The sequence below is a fragment of the Lepisosteus oculatus genome, chromosome 7 (assembly GCF_040954835.1).
Source record: "Lepisosteus oculatus isolate fLepOcu1 chromosome 7, fLepOcu1.hap2, whole genome shotgun sequence".
Taxonomy (NCBI): domain Eukaryota; kingdom Metazoa; phylum Chordata; class Actinopteri; order Semionotiformes; family Lepisosteidae; genus Lepisosteus; species Lepisosteus oculatus.
The window spans coordinates 22,744,837-22,768,967 of NC_090702.1; the positions used below are offsets into that span (position 1 = coordinate 22,744,837).

The 24,131-nt window shown below is 37.2% G+C and overlaps 1 protein-coding gene across 2 annotated transcripts in view; it reads right to left on the bottom strand.

Moving 5' to 3' along the window:
- LOC102694225 (leucine-rich repeat-containing G-protein coupled receptor 5) overlaps positions 1 to 24,131 on the bottom strand; it is a 95,459-nt gene that overhangs the window by 13,377 nt on the left and 57,951 nt on the right. For both annotated transcript variants that reach the window (XR_011190065.1, XM_006633587.3), the window contains exons 4-13: positions 23,412 to 23,483; positions 17,910 to 18,125; positions 11,070 to 11,141; positions 4,880 to 4,948; positions 4,706 to 4,777; positions 3,578 to 3,649; positions 3,384 to 3,452; positions 2,938 to 3,009; positions 2,628 to 2,693; positions 2,435 to 2,506 (exon numbers count right to left, since the gene is read on the bottom strand). Coding sequence is in view for 1 of the 2 variants with exons in the window: in XM_006633587.3 (XP_006633650.2) it covers positions 2,435 to 2,506; positions 2,628 to 2,693; positions 2,938 to 3,009; positions 3,384 to 3,452; positions 3,578 to 3,649; positions 4,706 to 4,777; positions 4,880 to 4,948; positions 11,070 to 11,141; positions 17,910 to 18,125; positions 23,412 to 23,483 (852 nt within the window). In the remaining variant the exon portion in view is untranslated. The remainder of the gene's footprint in view (positions 1 to 2,434; positions 2,507 to 2,627; positions 2,694 to 2,937; positions 3,010 to 3,383; positions 3,453 to 3,577; positions 3,650 to 4,705; positions 4,778 to 4,879; positions 4,949 to 11,069; positions 11,142 to 17,909; positions 18,126 to 23,411; positions 23,484 to 24,131) is intronic.

The window sequence follows — 24,131 nt, forward strand, 5'->3', positions numbered from 1 at the left end:
ATTAAACAAAAAGACTTCTGAAAGGGGAATTTAAGATTCCCCTGAGTCTGCTTCTGATATCAGACTGTTTCATTCATTTAAGTTCTTTACTGCTGAACAAATTATTTGATGTTTTTAATGTCGCAGCTGTTGGTGGAGTAAGCACACATTAATCTTTAACAGGAGAGAGTCTGTTTTAATCTTCCTTGTGCTAAATGAGAACAAGACAGTCGATGGGAAGACAAAGTGCTATTAAATGTTTATATAAACTTATATAGGATATCAGGGATAATGAATGGGCCATTACGCAACCTTGGGTGTGTTTTCCTTTCGGCACAAAGCACTTATTTAGTCTCTTTCTAACACTCTGTGTACAAAACAGAAGTTTCATCAAAGTACTTAAGACTACTTCACAGAAAGTAATGGACTAGTATGAATTTGATCTTTGTCTCAGTCTGCCATTTATCCGTGTCTAGAAGTTTTCTAGAGGACTCTTTTATTTACAAAACACAATTACTTTATTTGGCTCTTGATCCTTGTGTAGAAGGAGCATGTGAATCAAAATCTGAAATTACTTTCTTTTTAGAGCACATTGAATTAATGCTAAATAAAGTATTTAATAGTACTTTTCTAGCAATAATAATTTAAAGCCCTGATATTTTTCTTAAAATGATATCCTGCTCTATGATAAGCAGCCTAGAGCTACAGAAAAACAATAACCTCCTGTTAGTACAAATTTATCAGGTACACAAAATGCACATTATTGAAAACATTCATTCCTCAAGGAGTAAATGAAGGGCAAAAGAAGGGGCTAGCAACACCCAGGGGGATGCCCCAGAGCTGTCAAACACACTGAGAAGTGGATGATGTTTTATTCTACAGGACTCTGGAAGGCAAAGCAGTCATATCACCCTGCAACTCACAACTGGCAACCCACTGAAGCTAAGCAGGTGTGAGCCTGGTCAGTACCTGGATGGGAGACCTCCTGGGAAAAACTAAGGTTGCTGCTGGAAGAGGTGTTAGTGGGGCCAGCAGGGGGCGCTCACCCTGTGGTCCATGTGGGTCCTAATGCCCCAGTATAGTGATGGGGACACTATACTGTAAACAGGCGCCGTCCTTCGGATGAGACGTAAAACCGAGGTCCTGACTCTCTGTGGTCATTAAAAATCCCAGGGTGCTTCTCGAAAAGAGTAGGGGTGTAACCCCGGTGTCCTGGCCAAATTTCCAATTGGCCCTTACCAATCATGGCCTCCTAATAATTGGCTTCATTACTCTGCTCTCCTCCCCACTGATAGCTGATGTGTGGTGAGCGTTCTGGCGCACTATGGCTGCCGTCGCATCATCCAGGTGGGGCTGCACATTGGTGGTGGTGGATGGGAGTCCCCATTACCTGTAAAGCGCTTTGAGTGGAGTGTCCAGAAAAGCGCTATATAAGTGTAAGCAATTATTATTATATTATTATTATTACTCAGATCAGAAGCACGATAACAGAGGAGTCCAACTGTAGTTCACATATCAAAGTTCTACAGCTTCTCAGGAAACTTTTGAGAAGTGGTGAAGCTGGGCTCTACATGGGCAGCTTTACCACATGCTGAATGCAAATGACAGCAAACGGGGTGGGAGTGGTGTATGTTTAAAGACAGCTCAGAAACCTGAGGTTATAAACAAGACGGTCTAAAGTCTCAGAGCCACTAAATCTGACCCTACATTCAATTGTAGAAATGGTTGGAAATTAATAATTTAACAAGTGAGTGCATTTCATATTGCACTTACCAAGTATACTGTATGCCTATAAAGTATGTGTATTTTAGATGTAGGACAAGTAAAAGAAACTTAAATTTATTTATAAAATTAAAAAGACCATCTTATTTATTAAAAGGCTGCCACCATGATTGTTTCTTTCAGATACATTCTTTAAAATGCTTGAAGATAAGTAATTGTATAAAGGGAAACACTGACATCCTAATATATTTAGGATGACTCATTTTGAGGTTTGTAGTAACACCCCATGATGATAATCTGCTGCAATTTTAAGACTTTAGTGGACTCAGTGTTAAATTGTTTTGAGCTTTTAACATTTAGTATTATGCATTCGGCAATACTTTTGCAAATGGAGCAAACAACTATGTTTAATAATGATGTAATGTAATACATCCAATGTGCAACAGTTGAAACACAAGCCTTTTCAGATGACAGACAGTAAATAACAGATTGGGCTCAGTGTAAAATGACCTTCAGTGATACAAAAACTTTACACAGTGAAAAACAGCCCTGGGGTCCAACAGACTCCACAACACCGCAGAAGGGATTATTCTTTCACTGCTCAATTTTCAACCTATCAACTCATGACATCTGCCTGCCAAGTTTAATTATTGTGTGATGATTATTTTTTTTCCCCAATATCAATATCTGACCCTTTTAAGGTTGTTGCCAAAAGAAACGGTCAGTTACTCACAGGGATCTCAGCGCTGTGAGCTCCTGAAATGTATTGGCTTTAACCTCATGAATTTCATTGTGATGGAGGTCACTGAAAACACAAACAAAGCAGCAAGAATTTCAAAGTTATGCCTTGTTTTTTGAAAAAAAAAATGTTTTGCAGTTTTGGAAATTTAAAGGCTGTGGTAACATTTTTAATTTTTTAGACTCACATTCTTTGAATCTTTTTGCATCCATTAAAGCTTGGTAAGTGCTGTATCAAATTGTAGGACAAATCCCTGAAAAGGCAAAACCAAAACTTAAATTAGTACACATACTGCTGATGTTGTACATTACACAAAACGTTAATTCCAAACTAGATACCAGTTTGCAGGAAAATCCAACATTTCCTTTTAGAAACAAAAAGCACAAAAACAAAAACCAAAATCATGATTCTTGGCAAACTGATCTATTAAAAATACATTAACGTATTAGCCCAGGGTGCTCTTTTAAGGCAGAATCTTATTTAGCATAGCAACTTACAGTACTTGCAGGTTTGGTAACTGCTCACACACAGCACTGGGAAGAGAGGTAATCTGAGCTCCGGTGATTGTCCTAATTCAAAGTCAAATAAGATAATTACGACTAAAGGTGGTTCTTGATCTTCATTCGCTTGCAACTTTCTACCCACAGATCAACATCACATTACTCATCATAAATAAGCCAGACTGATAATATTAAATCCAGCAATGTCAGGTAATCATGGGTCAGCATCACCCAAATGTTTTATTATAAGGGTTGTAAGTTCAGTGAAAGGGTATCCACAAATGTTGTGATCGGAAGAGAGCTAATTCATATTAAAATTCCAAATTCATTCTATCCATCTGTTTAAGTACACAAGGCACAGTACAACACTGCCTGATGAAAAAAGTCCATATACTTGTATTTGATAAGACATGCAAATTATTCAATCAGAATTAAGAACTTACAGACTTTCCAGGCTTTTGGTGCCAGTAAGGTCTGGAAATTCTGTGATTTCTGTGGCTCCATTAAGTGACCTGGAGGTAAGAAGACAGGAGAGAGACAGAGCTTGTTAACAAACAAACAAAAGCATGCAATGTATTACACTAGACTCCAAATGTTTGAAGAGTATCTGTTTAAGTAAATGCAGAAACTGACTTACAGTGTTCTTAATTCAGGCAAGTGCTGGAAAGCAGACTTCCCTACAAACTGGATGGGATTGTCATAGAAAAATCTGTAAAAAAACACAGGATTTACAGTTTGCTGTACCCTCTGTCAAGGAGGTCTAGTGGTGGAGTGATGACTAATGGGAACACAAACTTTAAGCTATATCTGGTAATGGGCAGTAACAAATCACAGTGTGGGATGGGTTAATTGAAAAAAACTGCAGAATCCTGTGTGGTAAGGAGCTGCATGCTACTGGCTGAAAATATCAAGAAAGTAATGACCATAAGGACAGTTCTAGGCTGTGTAGGAGTTTCTTCAGCAGAATATGAGAAGACTGTCGAACATGTGGCAAGAGTTGGGAGCAAGGCTTAAGCCACCAGCAAAGAACAAAGCTGGTTTAAAAGACATGACTGATGATGTATTATTGCCTTGAAATACAGTGATGCCAAAATATCTAAAAGTTAGAAAAAAAAAAGTAAAATATTACAACTATCCAATCACATTCTGAATTGTTATTTTTTAGATTTTATGTACTGGAAATGTATGAGATTAGTAATATTGCTTTGTACTAATTGATGAATCAGGAAATGCCTGTCTTATTTATTTGTTGTATAAGTAAATATTTAACAATTAACCAACTACTAATACAGTCACTGTACTTACAGTACTGGACACTTTGTAGACTGCTATCATGTTTTTTTAGCTAACATTCCACTACAAAGTTTTACAAATTAAGAATTACATTGGAGAACAATATATTTCTGTACCGCTGACACTGTGGCTGTTGTTAAATTTTATATCACATTTTATTACCTACATAAATTAGCTTGGCATTTATAAAACTTTCATATCTAAATTATGACTGCATAAAAGCCAACTAAACATAAGCAGGGCTGATGTAAGTACATCAAATGAAACAAAAAACAAGTGCATTTAAACTGAATATGCGAGAGATGGATTGCATTAGTCATTAAAAAGATCATACATTTGAATTAATTAATGTATACCAGACAGTCATCACATAAACAAGACCAGAAAAACAGAAAGTGGAATGACCCTTTTATCTCAGGAGTTTTTAATCAATGTAATTATCTGTTTGTCTGTCTAAATTGAGGGAACCTACATTGTGATGAGAGAAGGGTTTCCAATGAAGGCATGCTCTGGAATGGACCTGATGTTGTTGCTGTGAAAACCCCTGTAAATTAGATTTCAGAACATATGTTATTTGTTGTCAACGAAACAAGGTTTAAAGTGTTTGTATTGGTGGATTCGAGAGAAACACACAGTATCTACTTACAGTTCTTTAAGGTTCGTCAGAGCTTTGATGGCAACGGGAAACTCATCCAGATTGTTGTAATTTAAATCCCTGTGGGGGATGTAAAACATGATTATTTCCCATATTAACAAAAAGAACTCAAAAAAAGTAAATTACAACTAGAATAATTTAAATGGCCATAGTGCTGCTTTTGAAGGCATAACCATTGTTAAAAATTAAGATGAAATTATTCAATTTCTGCACAGAAGAGTATATATCCTGTGCTGTGTACTGTGTGGCAAAAAAGTAAGTACACCCCCTTAGGATTTTATAGTTTAACAAATTTAGACATATGTGACCTTCACCTTGTCCTCAACAAACCTTATAGCAGATAAAACTAATCTCATTTGACAAATAACACACAGAAAGTCTACTTTTGTCATTACGTATTTAAAAGAAATCTCTCAGCATCCAATGTCCAGAAAATAGTGGAAAGACACCTGAAAGTATGGAAGTTATAAAGGAGCTTCCTATGAAATACTTTTGGAATAAACCTAAGCGGTACGCAGAAAGTCTCCTGTAGCGTTACCTAACTTTTCCTTCACTACTAGGTAAACAACACAGTTTCTCACAAAGGGCTTCCTGTTTGTAAGTAGCAGGGGCCTTAACTCCCTGCCTTTGATTAACTAGGATATGGATTTAGTTCACATCCTAGACATGTCCTTTCCGGCTTTGTTATGATATCTCCAAACTCAATTTATATTACACATCATGGTTCACTTCCTGCTTTGAAACAGCAAATGTGAGAACATCACACCCCCAGTAATTGATGTCCCCGTTGAACCGATTAAAAAAAAACATTTGGTTTCCCACAAAAGGGACTGGACCATAATCCTACTGTTGAAAACAACTGAAAAACATGTATTTAAAAGATTCTAAATGTGTATTCACAATATCATTCAAAAACACAACATGATGTATAGAGACACTGTGGGAGAGAACAGCATTGTTTTTCTTCATCTCTGTAATTAGGGTATCAAATTTGTTGGTTTCCTGAACCAACTTTTGTCTTGTAATCTTTCTAGAGCCTTGGAGACACAACACAAGGAGTACCAATATCTTTGCACCTCTGAGCCGCTAACTATCTGGTTCTGAGCACTAATGTATGCATGTGTAGTACGTGCTGTGCCAATCTCGTTATCCTATGTAGGCTGTGACAGTGGTTTATTCCTTGAAATGTTTCCAGTAATACACTTATGTAATCCCTGCTACATCCTGTATAGTGATGAGTAAGTGCAGTCTATTTTTTGCAACACTTTCCATTGACTTTTTCCTGCTCCCATCAACAGAAAGTTTTCTTTAGGTCCTCACATGCTTTCAATTACTAGCAGTGATCCTTTTCTAGGGCACAGGTGGTCCTGCATTACAACTGCATTAGGGTGACTCCTCGACTTGGCCAGATGCAAACTTCCACAACGTCAACACAGTGGAACGAACTTATAAAAAATACTATTAAATTAAAATGATTTCAATGTGGTATTAAGCTGGCCGGAAAGGGCGTTAACAGGTATTATTTGCTCAACCACAAATTTAATTTGAGTATACGGAAACAAATATACTACATTAATTTTATTAGGTCTGTTTGGGTTAGACACTCATAATACTGTATAAGCATTATGTACACAGGAAATGAGCTTACTCATGCAGCCTTGTCATGAATAGTTTTTGTATTGAAGAGAGAACAGCCTCCAAATACATACCATACTAACACTAGCATGGACAGTAATGACTGTAAAGCTGTGACTGCACATTCAGAGATAACAACAAAGGATTTAGCTTTCAACATTAAGTAACAGTAGCCAGAGAGATTGTTTCAGGGCTATTTTTTATTCTATCATGTAAATGTTATCATTCGCATAATAAAATATATTTTTTATCAAACGGATGGTGTTGTGGGCATACAGCACATCCATTTTCTAACCCCTTCTTCCAATTTAGGCTTGCAGGAGGAGCTGAAGCCTATTCCAGTAAGCAACAGGTGCAAGGCAGAGCAACCCATGGAGAGGATGCTAGTCTATCGCAGGGCAGACAGACACAAACACAGACACACATACTCACACCTAGGCCGAAATTTCCCAGAAGTCAATTAACCCACCTCTATATTTGTATTAGTATAACAAAGAGTATGTTTTTTTTTGACTGTGTGAGAAACTGGAGGACCTGGAGAAAATCCACAGGGAGAACATACAAACTCCATGCAGACAGCACTCCAGGGATTGAATCCAGGGCCCCCAGCATGATTAATCATGATACGGCATGATTAAAGAAACGCAAGGCAACAGCTCTGACGCTGAACAAGTATTTCAGTAGTACATACTAACCCTAATTTAAACGGCGCTGAGGAGTGATGTAAATTCATGAGCTTTTATTGTTTTGTATTGCCTGATTAAGGACAAGGACAACACGTTCCTAAGGACTGGGCTATTGCCACCCCCATTTAATGAATGATATGCCAGGGAGCTGCTTCAAAATGGGGTGGGAAGAGTGTGATACTAAGAGAAGTGGGAGAGATTAGGGTCTCCTGAACTTTTTGTTTTTAAACTCAGAGTACTGAAAATTTCATATAAAGTAACTATTGATGAAATAACTATTCATGAGGAATAACAACACCCAAGAATTAAGTGTATTAAAAAAATGATTTGTTGAGTGTTTTTCCAGAGTAAATTTGGCTCAACTTGCTTGGCTGAGGGACCTCCTTCTGGCCTTTGGACAAGGAGGCTGGGACCCGGTTGCAGAGTGAGAAGTGACTAAGTGGGACTCCAAAGGTGGAGATGGTTTGGAGGAGAAATATAAAAAAAATGCGAAGGAAAGAAATATAGTATTTATATTTTTTTCATTGAGGAAGTGACGTCAGGAATGATTATGAGTTAGGACAGCTGAGGTCAATTAAGCTTGGCTGCTGTTATCCATCTTGAACTTTCATTGCAAACTGCATAATAAATATGGGTAGATATTGTTATATACTGTATATATATACTGAGGTCAGTTAATTAGTTTTTTAACAGAAGGACCAGCATTTTCTAAGTATACAATGAATATGTACCTCAATCATTTTATCTACAGTACGTGTTCAGTTAGGCCTATTAGTACCACTATCAATCACAATCACAGAAAATGTGATTAAAATAGATTAAAAAACATGTTAAGTTTCAAGTGTAAAATAAGACACAGTCAAAAAGAAAAATAATTAAAAGTTTCATGCATTGTGACTTCCGTGAGCACTAACACACTCTTAAAAACATTCATGGTTAGACCTGATCAGCCTCTGAACAGACTGCTGTGGAGGTTTCTGCCACTATAAACTTAGCCAGCTGGAACAGGTTGGCTGCATATGATCATGTCCTATTGATAATACTGGCAAGTTGGTCCCAGAGATTTGCTGTTGGTCTCAGGTCAGGAACTAAAGCTGTCCACAGTATGACCTTGACATTTTGTTCTTGAAGTCACATCATTGTAATTCAACGATCTCACATTGTCCTGCTGGAAAACCAATGCCTTTCAGCTTGGCTTGCAGGAACCTTAAAATCAAGGACTTTGCTAGTGTAATAATGAGCAGTAATTTTGTCCTCAATCTGCACCGATATCTACTGTACATCGTACATTGGCTTGACCAACTGACAACTGGTGACCCACTGAATCTAAGCAGGCGTGAGCCTGGTCAGTACCTGGATTGGAGACCTCCTGGGAAAAACTAAGGTTGCTGCTGGAAGAGGTGTTAGTGGGGGCAGCAGGGGGTGCTCAGCCTGCGGCCCATGTGGATCCTAATGCCCCTGTATAGTGATGGGGACATTATACTGTAAAATGGTGCCGTCCTTTGGGTGAGATGTTAGACTCAGGAGGTCCAGACTCTCTGTGGTCATTAAAAATCCCAGGGCGTTTCTCAAAAAGATTAGGGGTGTCACCCCAGTGTCCTGACCAAATTTCCCATTGGCCCTTACCAGTCATGGTCTCCTAATAATCCCCATCTATAAATTGGCTTCATCACTCTGTTCTCCACCCCACTGATAGCTGGTGTGTGGTGAGCGTTCTGGCGCACTATGGCTGCTGTCGCATCATCCAGGTGGATGCTGCACATTAGTGGTGGTGGAGGGGAGTCCTCATTACCTGTAAAGTGCTTTGAGTGGAGTGTCCAGAAAAGTGCTGTGAGCAATTATTATAATTATTAATGTAATAGTAAAAGTCACCAATCATCATGATGTTGCCACATATACTGTATTAGTGGTCATTAAGTCTGTATTAATACCTTCGATGTTCTCTGGTCCAGAGAAGATGGCAATTTTAGGTTGCTGTAAATATGTTACCACTGAATGGCATCTCAGCAGGCAGATGGAGAGATCCACTCATACGTTTGATGTGCAGGTTAAATCTCTGAGAAATGTATTGTGCTGTAGCCACTACACTAAAAAATCAATTATGTGGATGGATCAGATGGTCTTGGGCTGAAGTGGTGACCCTTTGCCTTCTAGAATGCGGACTGTCCCTCACAGAATCTATTTCCTGGTTTATCTGGAATCATATGCTGATTGTCAAAGCAGAACATCTTATCTTCTTGGAAAGCTTTCCCACAGAGTCAATCATGTTGATAGAAACTGACATATCTTCATTGTTCAAATTCATATATTATACTATTATATACTAGTGGATTGACTTATACTATTATATTATACTATTCCTGTGTTTTTCAAAATTACAATTAAATTGAATTGATATTTACACAGATATGTAATCTACTGATTCTGGACATTTTAACCCGACCTAAGTACAAAACAAGTTGTTGTTTTTATCAAATCACTTGACTTCATGACTACGTGAGCTCAGCATCTTGTTACGATCCCTGCCTCTCGGCAACGGAGGAGGCAGAAGTAGGTGTAGCCCCTATCCATCAGTTCACCTATCAGTTTTCCCATTCACCACCACACCCCCGTCTCATCCTACTTAAACACCTGTCCTTCCCTACCTCGTTGCTCAGTATTGGTTTTCCCTATCGAGCTTCCTGGTTGCGCTTCTTCTGCTCTGTGTTTGTCTTGGATTTGGGCTTACGGTTTTTCCCTTTGGATCTCGGCTTGGATTGGTACTTTCGCTCTGTCTTGGATTACTGGCTACCTCTGGATTCTCGGATTGCTCTACGGACTACGACTTCGGATCACGCTTCGGCTTCGGTACACGTTCCCTTTCAGATATCTTGCTCCCCCTGGACTCTCGGCTTGTTCCTACGATTACGGTTTGCTTTCGGATTACGACTTGGCTTTGTTCGCTCCTGCAAGTGGGTTCACTCACTGGTTCGGTCCCTATTACCGAACTCGTAACACATCTACTCACTATTTAAAATATAAACGAGCTTTCGATGTCAGTATTATTCATTTAAAACTATATCATCAAAAAATAAAAACAGAAAAATGACACTTCTGTAGTAAATGGTTTGCAAATGTCACGCATCAAGCTATAACAGCAACACTTATGTGTATCAATTTGTCAAGTTGCATTTTGCTGCAGTTAAATAAAATAAGCATTATACTACATGGTATTACTCCAACAATTAAAAATAAACTTAAATGAATTAGGTTTTTATATATCAATTGAGAAAATTCACATCCAATAAATAATGCAACCAGGTATTGAAAACCAAAAATATTTGTACATGGTTCTATCCATCCATCAAGTTATTTAAAAAAGATGCTTTTCAAAATCCCTTTTGATGGACAAACTTAATTTCACGATTTGCCAAGCAGTTCCTGCAAGGCAGTTTAAGGGACCACAAAATCTAGAATATTAAACTTGATCTTGTTACAATCTGTTTTCAAATTCTAATTACACATACTGTATGGCTTGAAAAATCCCAACAGTAATACGTCACAGATTTACAATAATGGAAAACAGTACTGAGCAGACTACAAGGAAATAAACCATAGGTCTAGTTTTCCAGAGCAGATAAAATCAGATGAAGTCTGATCTGCACTTAAATGGTTTCCTGTACCAAAACTGGTTAATCTTGGCTAAATATATTTAGATGAGTGGTCCTTGTGGGCCAATAATACTGCACCTGTATGGAGATTTATTGGAAGTAAGAATACTCATGCTGTATGTGTTTGTCTGCATTTTATGCCATTTTGCTCATACTTTCTGCATTTTAATGAAAACATTTAAAATTTAAACAAGTCAGAGGTCAACTCACAAAGTCTCGAGGCTGTGGAGCCCATCAAAGCATTTCTTTCCCAGGGAGTGAATTCTATTGTTATGGAGATGTCTGTAGGGGAACATTAAAAGCACAGTCAGAAAAAGCACAATGCACCCAGCAGGCCTGAGCAAACTTTTCCCATTGGCTGAGTGTGAAAATAATAAAAAGAAGTGCCTTGTACTATATATGGCACGCTCATTTCATGCAAGTCATGCCAACTGTATATGTAACGTCAACAGTCAGGACTTCAAAGGACAAGATTGTTCCTTCTCTCAACACAAACATTGAGCCAGGCAAATAAACAAGTCTGGCAAAAGGAATCCAGGAGATCCGTGATGGAACCAAGAGATTTTGAGTTCAAACTTCAGCCATTATTGACTCAAACAAGAAAATTAATATTACATGGTTGTATGAACCATGGATCAAGGTCCTTCTGTTTCTAATTGACAGCATTCTTGCGATCACAACAGCCACATCACAAAAACATTTTTATTACCCAGAAAAAAAAAAATCAACAGTTTCACTTACAATTTAGAAAACAAAGCATTAAAATATTTTATTTTGAAGATGCATGGTTCTTTATCTTTTCCCTGACATAAGATGTAAACTAAACTCATACACGATACACTTCGCATCATGTTGTCTTTCGGCATTTATATTATATTATGTTCACAATGCCACGTCAGTACACACACCAGTGACACATTAAAAAATAAAATTCATCCCAGAAGCTTTGCAAGTTTCTGGGCCAAGTTTTCTCTTCGGGCTGTGAAACTATAGTAAAGCTCGTCATAAAGAGTCCTAAAACCAGGCATTGAGAGGATTTCGTTTTGAGCATCTCTTTATAACTGGTTCTTAATTCTCTCTGAAGAGGTGAAAGCCATTGCCAGCACTGTAAGCCACCGGAGGTTGAGGTTTCAATGGATGCCCTCAGGCTGCTGTGGTATCAGAGCAGCGGAAGCCCGTTTAAAACAACTGGTTCCCCTACTTACCATTTCTATCTTCCTGAAAGTGATGAATTAACTGGGCTACTTCCTTCCTGCACCCCAAGAAATAACTATAGTGTTACATTATAATTACCACCACAGGTTACTTCACGTAGAACAGTACTAAAGCAGGCTGCACAGGTTTAGCTGTTGACCTGATGCCACACGGTATAATTCTTGCTAATGGTTGAGAAAGAACAGAAAAATGGCAGGAACAATAACTGTCTTAATAATTACTCTTCAAATCCAAATGTTTATTTACAGATAGTGGATTTAATTAATTCTAGGTACTTAATCTTTTCTTATGTTTTGATACAATTTGTTTAGAACATAAAAACACAAGAAGGGTCATAAACAAGAAGAGCTCATTTGGCCCTATTAGCCCATTTAGTAGTTAGCAGCTAATTGACCCAAGCACACCATCCAGTTTCTTGAAAAAGCTTGTTCCATATTCCCACTCTCTCTTGGGAAAAGAAATGCCTCTTCTTCTTTAAATGCACTTGCACATTTTCCATTGTCATCCTCTGGTTTCGTGTTGTGCAAGTGTGGAATAACTTGTCCATCCTTGGTTCTGACCAAAACCCTTGAATCAAAATTCTACTAGCAACCAAATGAGAAAGATGTGTTCTTATGTTTCTAATAAACAACAGACATTTGTCTCTGGCAGTACCCCTCTTTTAAGAGATGAGAACATCCTGTTAGCAGCTTAAAAAATACACAGTAGACAATAAAAAGTTACCTATCTAAAGTTGTAGCTTCACTCCTACACTACTCCTGAAATTACCTGATAATTAACTGTTACTTTCCAAATTAAAAGTTACTTTCCTTTTTATTTCGACATTGCTTATTCACATACATAAGAAGAAAGTGACATATTTAATTAACAGTAAAATCACTACACATTTATACACCTTGAGCAATTATTTTATTAAGTTGTATTTATCTTTCAGCAATATCTTTTTAATGTTTATTGAAAAAAATAATAATCCTAGTTTGAAACAGTGAAGATTCCAGGTAAATTATCTTAATTCAAACAGGTGTATAAATCCCTATAAGAAATAAGAAAGTCTGGAAACAAGATGCCATTTGGCTCATCTTCCTCATTTGGTTTTTAGCAGACAAGTTGTCTTGGAAGCTGTGATATAGCTGTTTCTTAAAGAATGATACTGATTCTCATTCTCATTGTTCTGTTTTAAAAGTGCTTCCCCACAGTTTCCACCAGTGTTTTCTGGTTGGTGTTTTATCGCTCGCTATGAAAAGGTTCAATGGGTTTAGTTTATCATTGCCTTTGAGGACATTAAATACTTCAATCAGGTTTCCTTGTAGTCTTCTCTGTTGAAGACTATTTTTAGTTACTTGTCAGACTGTAGGAAGACCTTTGCTATCAGGCTATGAATAATAGTTCTTGTTTCTTTAAGCACAATTGATAAAACACCATCTGGCCTTGATGATGTATTTATCTATAAGTGTTTCTTTCATATGAAACACATTTGTCTCTTCTATGCTAACATTATTTAATAGAGAACTTCTTCAGCCTGAGACAAGTTATTGATTTGTTCATTGAACATCTGAGCGAAGTACAGTATCCACTTTACATCTGTCATTTCTCTTTTATCAACTTCAATGTTTCCCATTTTCTCTGAGGCAGTATTTTATCCTCCATTGTTGATACGATGTTGTCGTAATGAAAAAAAAAAAATTATTCCTTTTCTATCATGAACTTTTCTAACTTTCTCCTTGGTTTTAAACTGGTGAATGCATTATTTTGTAAAAACCAGCCATGTTTTCACTATTTCACTTTTTTATAAAGCTTTCAGTGGCTTTGTGACACATTTATATAGACAGAAACTTACACTGCAATTATCATGGAACTTGTGGAATTATATTTTTGTATTCTGTACTCTCATTAAATGTGATATGTGTTGAAACTTGTACATTAATCCCCTAGGGTTTTAACAGAAGGCATTTATTTGAATCTCATTTTCTTTTTGAAACACACTTGAACAAAAACATGCAACACATTTTTTTACTAGGTCTTTTAAAATATTTTTTACAAAAATTGTATTTTTCTGCTTAGATTGTACTGTGCTGCTTAAATTAATGATACCAATAAAATATATTTTGCAGGGCTTATTTCTAGGAAAAATACAGAAAGAGGTTATGCAAGGCATGCAAGGCTATTTGCCAACTCTGCTGTGTCTTCAGAAAATATTCACCCCTTTGAGATTTTTTCACCATTTGTTATGTTACAAACTCAAATGGAAATACGTTTATATGAGATTTTTTTTTGCCAGTGATTAACATCAATTACTCTGTAATGTCAAAGTGGAATGAAAGTTTTGGAAATGTTTTAAATGCAATTGAAAAAACTGAAATGATTTGACATGACGATCCAACTTAAGCCTACAGTAGATGCATCTAATATCTTTGTAAGATAATATCCTTATCTTACATAATATCCTTGTAAGATCACCTTTTAAACTTCAATAGAATCCATCTGTAGTCAGTTCAATTTGTTTGAAATGACTTGAGAAAAATATACACCTGTCTACATAAGGTCCCTCATACAAGATCCTTCAGTTGCTCAGTGCATATCATAGCAGAAATTCTATCACGCAGACCAAGGAGCTGTCTGTACAACTCTGATAGGAGTTGTGAGAAGGTTATATCTAGTGTGTTAAAAGTTCTTTGGAGCCCAGTCAGGGTCATCATTAGGAATGGAAATAATACAGAGCCACTCAGTTTCTAATAGCTATGTTGTGTTAATGAAGGGAAAAAACATTCAAATGCATTAAAAATTCTGGTCAGAATACAACAATATTTGCTCAGGGGTGAACACTTTGTTCACTAAAAAAATTGGATCAGGGATGAATACTTTCTGAAGAAAATGTAAGTATAGTCCTGTACATAACATAACATATAGATGTTCAAGCAGGTAGCTGCGTCAGCATCCTTAGACTGCACATGCACAGCTAAAGGTTTAATCCATGCAGAAAAGAAAAGAAACACAAAGTTTCAGCTGTTGAGCCTTCTTCTGTGCATACCTGAACAAATCTTCACAGCCAAAACTTAGTGTTTCTTTTCTTTTCCTTTCACCATGGAATATACCTTTACCTGTTTCTTTGTATATACATATTGTATGCCTTGTTATGCTACCTGTACACTCCACTTTTACAATTATTTTCAAATCTTAGTAAGCACTTTTGGATTACTACATTATATGATTATACAAAAGAATGAATGCTCACTGGATCATTTTTCAAGAACAAGGCTTACAGTATATACTGTGTATCTGTGTCAGAGTAAAGACAGGCTTGCAACTGCATTATGTGCTCATAAACTTCTAGTTAAAAGAATGAATAAACAAATGTATACATATACGCACATTATACATACAGTGGATCAGACATGACATGATAATTCTCTACATAACAAAACACACAGTAGACAAGGTGAGATCAGACTTCCCTCACAAAGAAATAACAATCAGAAACAGAGGTCAAGGCACAGCTCTGACAGCTCCATGGTCACGAGACCTTGGAAAATCATCACGGGAATACGTTTACAGCTAGATGATGATCTCCAGCAAAAGCAATCAAACAGCAAGACATGCATGCTGTATTTTTCACGTCAGTACTGAAATTCCAATATGCAGGTTAGAAGCCTTGTGAATAACTGGATAAAGCATTTTCAGACAGCATGAATCACTCTCTCTGCTGACCTCAGCGTTTCTAATTATGCACTCTTCAGTCATTTGGGGTTGCTTACAACACTGAGCCTATTTTTGCCCTTTGATTTGTCTTGTCATTGTGAAGAGAGCAACTCCTTATATAGATCTAGGAGAATGATGGGACTGCCATGAGTTGTGGCACCACACGTACAGTACCCTGGATGTTTTCAGTTTTGTCAGAACTACAGTAAGTGTCTCCACACATAAAGTGCTCAGAAACGTTCCATGTGCATTGCAGGACTAGTGTCATGCAGCGGCATGTAACTTCTTTTCTGCAGCAACATGGGTCCAGCATCACATAAACCTTCAACTCACATTGCCCATTGGGACAAGGAGTAAACATCTGTGTCCTGAAACTCTGGCCTGCTAAACTGACCTGTATAAACTGGATTTCACATAACAGTGCTGGACTGAAACCACATCTCTGCATCTTGCTATACACACTAAGTAGCCCATATAGAGCTAGTGTTCGTGTTTTTGTTTTCTTTTTGTTTTCACTGCTTTGAAGTTGTTGAAGATGTGTTTTAAGCATCTCGAGAGCTAAGTGTTGAAATACTAGCATAACATAGAAATACAGCTAGTTTGTCTCAGATATGCATATAGCTCCATATTCCCAGGGACACTTTGAGACAGGCATTTAAAATTTCTCTTTATTCAAAAGAAACATCCTTTCTAATTTATGTTTAAAGGCTTCATACTGTACATCTGTGACAGAGTATAGTCATGCTTGTAACAAGTGTAAATGATGACACATTTGCCAAGATAAATACTGATAACTAACCGCTGTGCATGACCAACAAGGACGATTAGCTGTTTCATTTCACAATCAGTTTCTGTGATTTGAACAGAATTAACTACACGGTGACTGTTAAATCAAACTTCGTGATTCAGTTATGAATATGGTTTAGTTATTACAAGCACAAAAATACAAAGTTACAAAAAATGTTTTGTGGAAAAAGCATTGATTGAGTGATAACATTGATTAAGTTCATTAAATGCAGGGATATTCTGCCTTAGAATTTGATGAAGTCTCCAGACATTCATTCAGGTGATTATTTATAGGTTTGACAATGTCAGCTTGATTATACAGATTAGTGGTTTGCCTTCTACAGGAGTTTGAAGGCTATTGTGCATCTCTAGGACTCCATTTGTTGTCTGTTTGATTGGAAACTCATCAGAGCACGACATTCCTCTACATCAGAACTCTGGTCAGATCAATGAGATGGTCATTGTAAGGGGAGAACATACCTTGTATTAAAACTGTGACTTATTTACCTGATCTTGTCTAGGTAAAAGCTGGTTAAACTAAAGGAGTATATTTTTATACCTAAGGCCTTTTATACTGTAGATGAAAAGAGTCTTGCCTAAAAACACATGCACTTTTTTTGTAGACACTACACAAATATGATCCAAAGCAGACCTGTTAGCTGCTATGTACAATAAAAATATCAGGAAAAAACACACATAGTGTAACACATATTCAGTAGATTGGTAAAATGCTAATTAATGCAATGTATTAAAAGTTTATTTGGCACCAGGATGAGCCTGCCCATGAGGTCAAGACCAACAGGACCCCCCAAAAAGATTTAAGGAATCCCAAAGCACCACTGCAAAGTTCTTCAGTGAAGGAGTTTGCAGGGCATGAGATTTGGGTATACGCAAGGCTTCGGAGGAGCACTGATCTATAGTTTGATGGAAGAGATGGGGATGATTAAATAATAATGAATCATTTGAATTTCAGGATCAAGCCAGCTCCAACTGCCTAGGTGTTTTATCCATTTTAGTGTTTACTAGGTGCAGGTGCTTGTAAAAAATGTACAAAAAAAAGCCACAAAGCAATATGCTTAATATTATTTAAGTGTATGCATCTGTCTGTTTAAACTTGCTAGTAATGAGATAACAATCTTAGTGTATAATATCCAGCACCTGGAGTTGTTTTATAGAAAAGCCTATGGCTTTTCAAACCTGGAATGGATCCAAGACTGCTATGCAACAGGATCTGATTGTTTTTTTTCTCCTTGGATTTTTCTTTTGCTCACCTTTTAAACACCATTCACATTTAAAGTTAGCTTAAAGAACGACAAATCGCTAATGCTGTAAAACGAACAATCTCATACTTACAAGACAACCAGGCTGGAAAGGTTTGCAAATGCAAGGTCGGGGATGTGTGTGATTTCATTCAGGGCTAATGTCATAGCCTGCAGGGTCGATAAGCTGCTCAGAGCCTCTATGGGGACCTCTGTCAGGGAGTTGTCATCCAGCCACAGGTGTCTCAGACCCACCAAGCCATCAAAGCAGTTGTGTGGCACACTGTAGATATGATTGGCGTCCAAGCGTCTGGGAAATGAACATGGAAATATAATACAAATAGCCTTTTTTCAGTTAGTCATATATACGGAAGAAGGAACAAATGTACAGTATAGCTAGGTTTACTAACTAGCTCGGTTAATTTTGGAATAACATCCTATTTCAGAGATACCTTACTTCAATGAATCATTTTAACTTCTACTTCATAGTTTGATAGGAGCGTTCAACTATTGGAATGACTTCCAAATACTTCCACAAAGGTGAAAATAACCAGCAAATGTATACAGTGTATGCAAACGACCTAAGATTTCGGGGTTTCCAATTTAAATTAGAAACACAGGAACAAAATAAATCTTGTATAATAATAAGGCACACATGGCTGAAATACTCTTTTTTTACATTGACTTAAAAATGAGTAAATAAAATGCTGAGGTCTATTCCTCAGAATAAAGGGGAAGAATAAAATGTCAGAACAACAACATGGTACTGTAGGATACAGCAAGCTTTGTTCTCTCCAAAAATCCATTTACCCTTTGATTTAATACCTGCCTTCATTTAGAATGTAAAAACAGGATTTTGAAATTCACTGTCTAATCTGCTTTCAAGGATGACAAACTAAGAGAGAACTGACAAAGAAGGATTTAAAACTGTTTGCTCCCTTCACAAAAAATACAAGGTTCTTTCAACAAACTATTTTAACAGGATATGGTTAAGACAAACTATCTCAAGGTTACATGCATGCTAAACATAATAATGAAAAAAGTGCAGTTTTATTTCAAGCCTGCCTCATGGAATTTGCTGTTTTTGGTTGTTTTAAGTGAAATATGAATTAATTAGCTGGAATGCTGTATTCATTTTTTAATATCTGCTTTTTTGTTTTAGCGATACAGTATGGGCTTTTAAATTATGAACAATACCAAACGACAGCTCAATAAATAATGTTTATTAGTTGAAATTTCCTTTAGGTGTACTGTAGGTAGCTTTAAACTTAAGCATGGACCACAATAAACAAAACATCAAGATACCAAGAGGAGCAACAACAGATTTTTAATTAAAGTAGTAAAATATTGCTGAACTCTTTATAAGGAGATTAAGTATTACTTATCTGTCTTTCACCGAAAGTAACAAAGGCAAATGTATGTGACAGGTATGAATAAGCAACGAAAAAGAGAAATCTCCAGGAATTCATGCATAAATTAACATACTGTACTGTCCGATAAGACTTATCACAATGTAGTGGGGGAAACAAAAATAATAGAGAATAAGGCCAAAATAAAATCTTTTCTGTGGACAGAAATGCAAAACCAATATTTGCAAAGAATATAATGAAAAGGGCACTTCATAAAAAGATACTATAAAAAGGGCTAGGAAAGACTTTGGGAGACATAACTTCTGAAATTACTGTCTTAACCAATTGGTCCTGCCTTATAACCTGGACTGCTTTGAAAGATTTATAACCCCCGTTCCAAATCAGGACAGAATAAAGCAATAAAACAGACTGCATTCCATATATTTTATATTTCCATATTAAAAAAAATGGGACAACTATGCCTTTCACCACAGCTGTATTATAACCCCAGAATTGCTCAGTTTCCCTTTTCTGCATCTGTTATCACAGATGACTCCTCCAGAGCTAATACAGTTCTAGGCCATTCAACATCAGTGTACCTCCCTACAAGGTTTAAAACTTCAATATGCATTATTCTCTTTTAATCTTTTTTGTGTGTACAGCAAATAGGTCAGTTTTGCACTGTGATATTCACAGAAACCTCTTTCACTGCAATTATTTTGGTCACTCTTTATACTAGGTTGTATAACTGGAGGTCTAACAGGTATGATATTGGTCTCCAATTTTTTTAATTTTTAATTCATCAGGAATAACAACACCCAAGAATAAAGTGTTGTGAAAGGATTATGGAGTGTTTAGTGAAAATCTTGTTTAACCTGCTTGGCTGAGGGCTGACCTCCTGACCACAGACGAGTAGGACAGGACCCCCATGCAGAGTGAGGAGTGACCACGGGGCAGCTGCAGGTGGAGGTGGGATGCAAAAGATGTATGCAAGGGAGAGAAGAGGATCACGTACGGTATTTATAGTGTTTTAGGAGAGGAAATGACATCAGGAGTGATTGCTAATTACTGACAGCTGAGTCTGAGTGAACTTGGTTATTGTCATCCCTCCTGAAAGTTCATTACAAACTCCATTTCAGGTTCGATACAATGTCAATGAGGCATCCATACATATACAGTACTGAAGAGGTTAGGTTAGGATGAATAATTAATAATAATTCATGGCACTTATATGGTGCTTTTCTGAACATTCCATTCAAAGCACAGGGAATGGGGACTCCCCTCCACCAACACCAATGTGCAGCATCCACCTGAATGATGAAACAGCAGGCATAGTACACCAGAACGCTCACCACACATCAGTTATCAGTGGGGAGGAGAACAGAGTGATGAAGCCAATTCAGAGATGGGGATTATTAGGAGGCCATGATTGGTAAAGACCGGGGGAAATTTGGCCAGGACACTGGGGTAACATCTCTACTCTTAGTTTTAGTTAGTAGGAATATTACTGTTTACAGTATCTACAAATGTTTTATTTCACTGTTTTTAGTATCTATTAAAGTTTCACTTATAAACATCATTATAGAATGCTAGCACTTTCTTAGTTTCTGTTCAAGTACACAACATAACACTACTTTCAACACATGTGGTCTGACCTTGACCAATCTTTCTGAAAGTGGCCCAGTAAGCCCTTTTCCTATATACACTGTTTGACCCCTGCAATCTCACAAAGCAGTTTGTCTTCCACAACACAAACTGTCCACAAACTTTCCCCCGAGGAATGTAAGGTTGTGGACTTAATACACTGTGTGTACCTACTGTATTCTGAAAATGATATGGCCCAGTACTAATTGGTAAACAGGGAACTGTGCTTACTGAAATGACCTGCCAATTGGGAGTAAAAGAACGAAAAGCTGAACTGAGAGTTCTCATTTTCCTTTGCACAGATATAGTTTTCTCTACCTTCTTTTTTCCCAGAAGAGACATCTTCTAGCAGGGAGGTCTGTGCATTCTTCAGCTGCATGGTAGTAATTTCCTTAATTTCTTGTGTTGACATTTGCTTTAGGGACATAGTTTTCTGACATAGGTTTCTGGCAGAAAGACATCTAGTTTGTTTGCTGGTGAGCACAAATCTCCGGTCTAACGTGTGAACTTTTGCATGGTATATATAAACATTGATGATCACTGTTTATCCTAACTATTGATTCGCCATGCCTTCAACAGACATATTAAACATTTCCATGACTGAAGTTCTGACAAGAAAATAGCATTTATGAACAAAATGCATGGAGAGTTGGGGTATGTTTCAGGAAGCTTAATTAAGCAATGAGACCCTAATAAAGAGTCAAAGACAGAGTGTGTGGTTTGCCTGTGTGTGGTAGGTGAGCTCAACCCTATCAGTCATGAACCACAGTCAGACATGGGATTATGATGTCTTTTTAACACTAAGACGAACATTTGGGTGACATTTTTGTAATAATTATGACTTATTTTGGAAAATCTATACATCGTAAGAGTTTTTGTTTTTGTTATGCCTATAAATGTTACAAAGCTCTCACACAGCCGCAAAGGGAAATAACACAATAATGAAAATTAGAAATAATAATTGTAAGAACTTCAAATTGACAACACATTTCAGAGAAAGGAAATGAAAAGTGATATCACTGCAAAATTATTTTTAAAATAATCACTTAAGTAAATTATAACTAGGTGGAAAAATCACTTTATCCTTTTAAAAATTGATTAATTATACACAGTCAAGAATCAGTGGTTCTGGGTTTGACAATACTTCATCAGATGAGCAAATGGTAATTTGTAAATACAACCAGCTCTACTTTAGAAGAATATACAGTCTCTGCTGGCTATATGATAGCAATCTAGTAACCATTTTTTTTCTAATTGTTTTTCCTCTCACATTACAGTTGACAGCACTAACCAACAAAGAGTTACCTGGTGGCCAGAGACACACCCAGTGAGAAAGCTGGGATGGAAAATTACACCTAAAGAATTCCCATCTTGAAAAACTGTTCCCACTTTCACTCAAAGGAATTCCTTAAACCCATTTAAGACTCTATTACTAACTTAATGATTTCGAAATCCCATCAAAAAAGCACAATGACGCGCTAGCTGATACAGCTAGTCACTTTGGTCAGGCTTTCATCTCTTTACATGTGCATTCAAATTTTTCCCAGCCAGCTTTTACAAAATAGTACTTCCAGTCTAGCATTCAGCTGATGTTGTTCAACTTCACAAATATTTTCCTCTCCATACAGTACAGTTAGTGCCAGCAATTGTTACCTCCTTTGGAAAACACTATGTGCAGACTTAAAAAAAAAGTAACAGAGCAATTTGTAATTGTGTCAAACTGTTTTATATAATTTTAAACAACAAAGAGAGCCACAGTGCTAAAGGAGCCAGAAGTGAACTATAAAAAAATTTACTTCTGATTTTGTTTTGAGAGGAATCTAATACTTTTGGAAGATCACAATGAGCAGGATCTCTTAGACTCACAACACCTATTATGTATCCTTACAGTAGCCCTCACTGTACCTGTCTTTCCATTGTACAGCTGTTCCCCGTTCTCTATTGACCAGTGTTGCTCGGGATATTAATGGTTACTGAACACCACTCACTTACTTTGACAACATAACCCTGGGGCTTTGTACTGCTCCAGCCTTATTCAGAGGGTAGCATTTAAGCAACAAAGGCACCAGAAGAGAAGCTGTCATGTTATTGAGGAAACCCTGTACAACATGCATCCAAATTTGAGGCCGCAACAATGGCCAGTCTGTTTGCTTGACCTGTCTTAGGACAGAATGCTTATGGAATAATGTGATCTTACTGAGATATTTTGTATGTGTTTAAAAAAAAAGAAAGGATGGATTCCAGCTTGACTACCCTGAAAGGCAATCTGTATTGAGCTTCCTTATCTCTCCCTCCTTCTTTTCTCTAATGATCAAAGGTAAGCTTTCTTTTGGGCAAAGCTTCATTTGGACTCATTTCCAGCTCCCCCTTTCCCCAGTCTCTATCCCTCGTTTCATATGATAATTAAAAGGCAGAGCCACTTTTAGCAGAGTTCGACCGGTAAACGACAAAGAATGGGCGCTGAAACCAGACTGATAGCCTCCTGGTTCTCAGCGATTCCTTTTATAAGATGAGATACTGACAGTCAGCCTGTTCATTCCTATTGTGAAGAGAGCTGAAAGGGCCACTTCTTTGATTTCAACGGTGCCAGCTTCGATACTCACAGAGACTGAAGGTTTCGCAGGTTCTGAAGTGCTTCGCTGGGGACCTGCCTCAGCTGGTTGTTCTGCAACATTCTACAAAAAGGGGAAAGAAGAGACCAAAAAGAGATGCTCAGGATCTTTTTGCAAATACTGAAAAGAATTGTTGTTTTTTTTTTACAAAAAAACCTGGTGGCACTACATTTGTCTTCCCATTTATTTCTTAATTCACTATCCAGACTAAGATATCACAGAATGAAAAGAGAAAAAAGAAACTGGGTAAATCTTCCTTTGAATTAGGCTTCTTGAGGCATAACATTTTATAACAACATACAGTAAATGTTTTTATAACCAATCAGTATTAATAACCTATACCCTTATCCTAGAGTTTTACCCTAATTGATGGCCTTCCCCTAACTCCCATCCGAACTGAAGCTCAGATCCCAACAACTGCTTTAAACCTTAAACCTTAAACCTTTAAACCTTAAACTTAGTATTATGTGCACTCTAGCAAATGAAGACAGCAGGCTTACCACCTTATAGCCTGATCTTCTCAGGTCTCAGAAGACAAAGCAAGGCTAGGCCTGATCAGTACTGCAATAAAAGAGCTCCAGGGAAACATTGTTGTTGCTATAGGTGGTGTTGGTGGATCAGTAGGTAAGACTCTTCCCTCTGAACCTAAATTTCTGAACTAATAGCCCCAGTATAGTGATCTGAATGCTTGATTGTTAAAACTGCAACAGC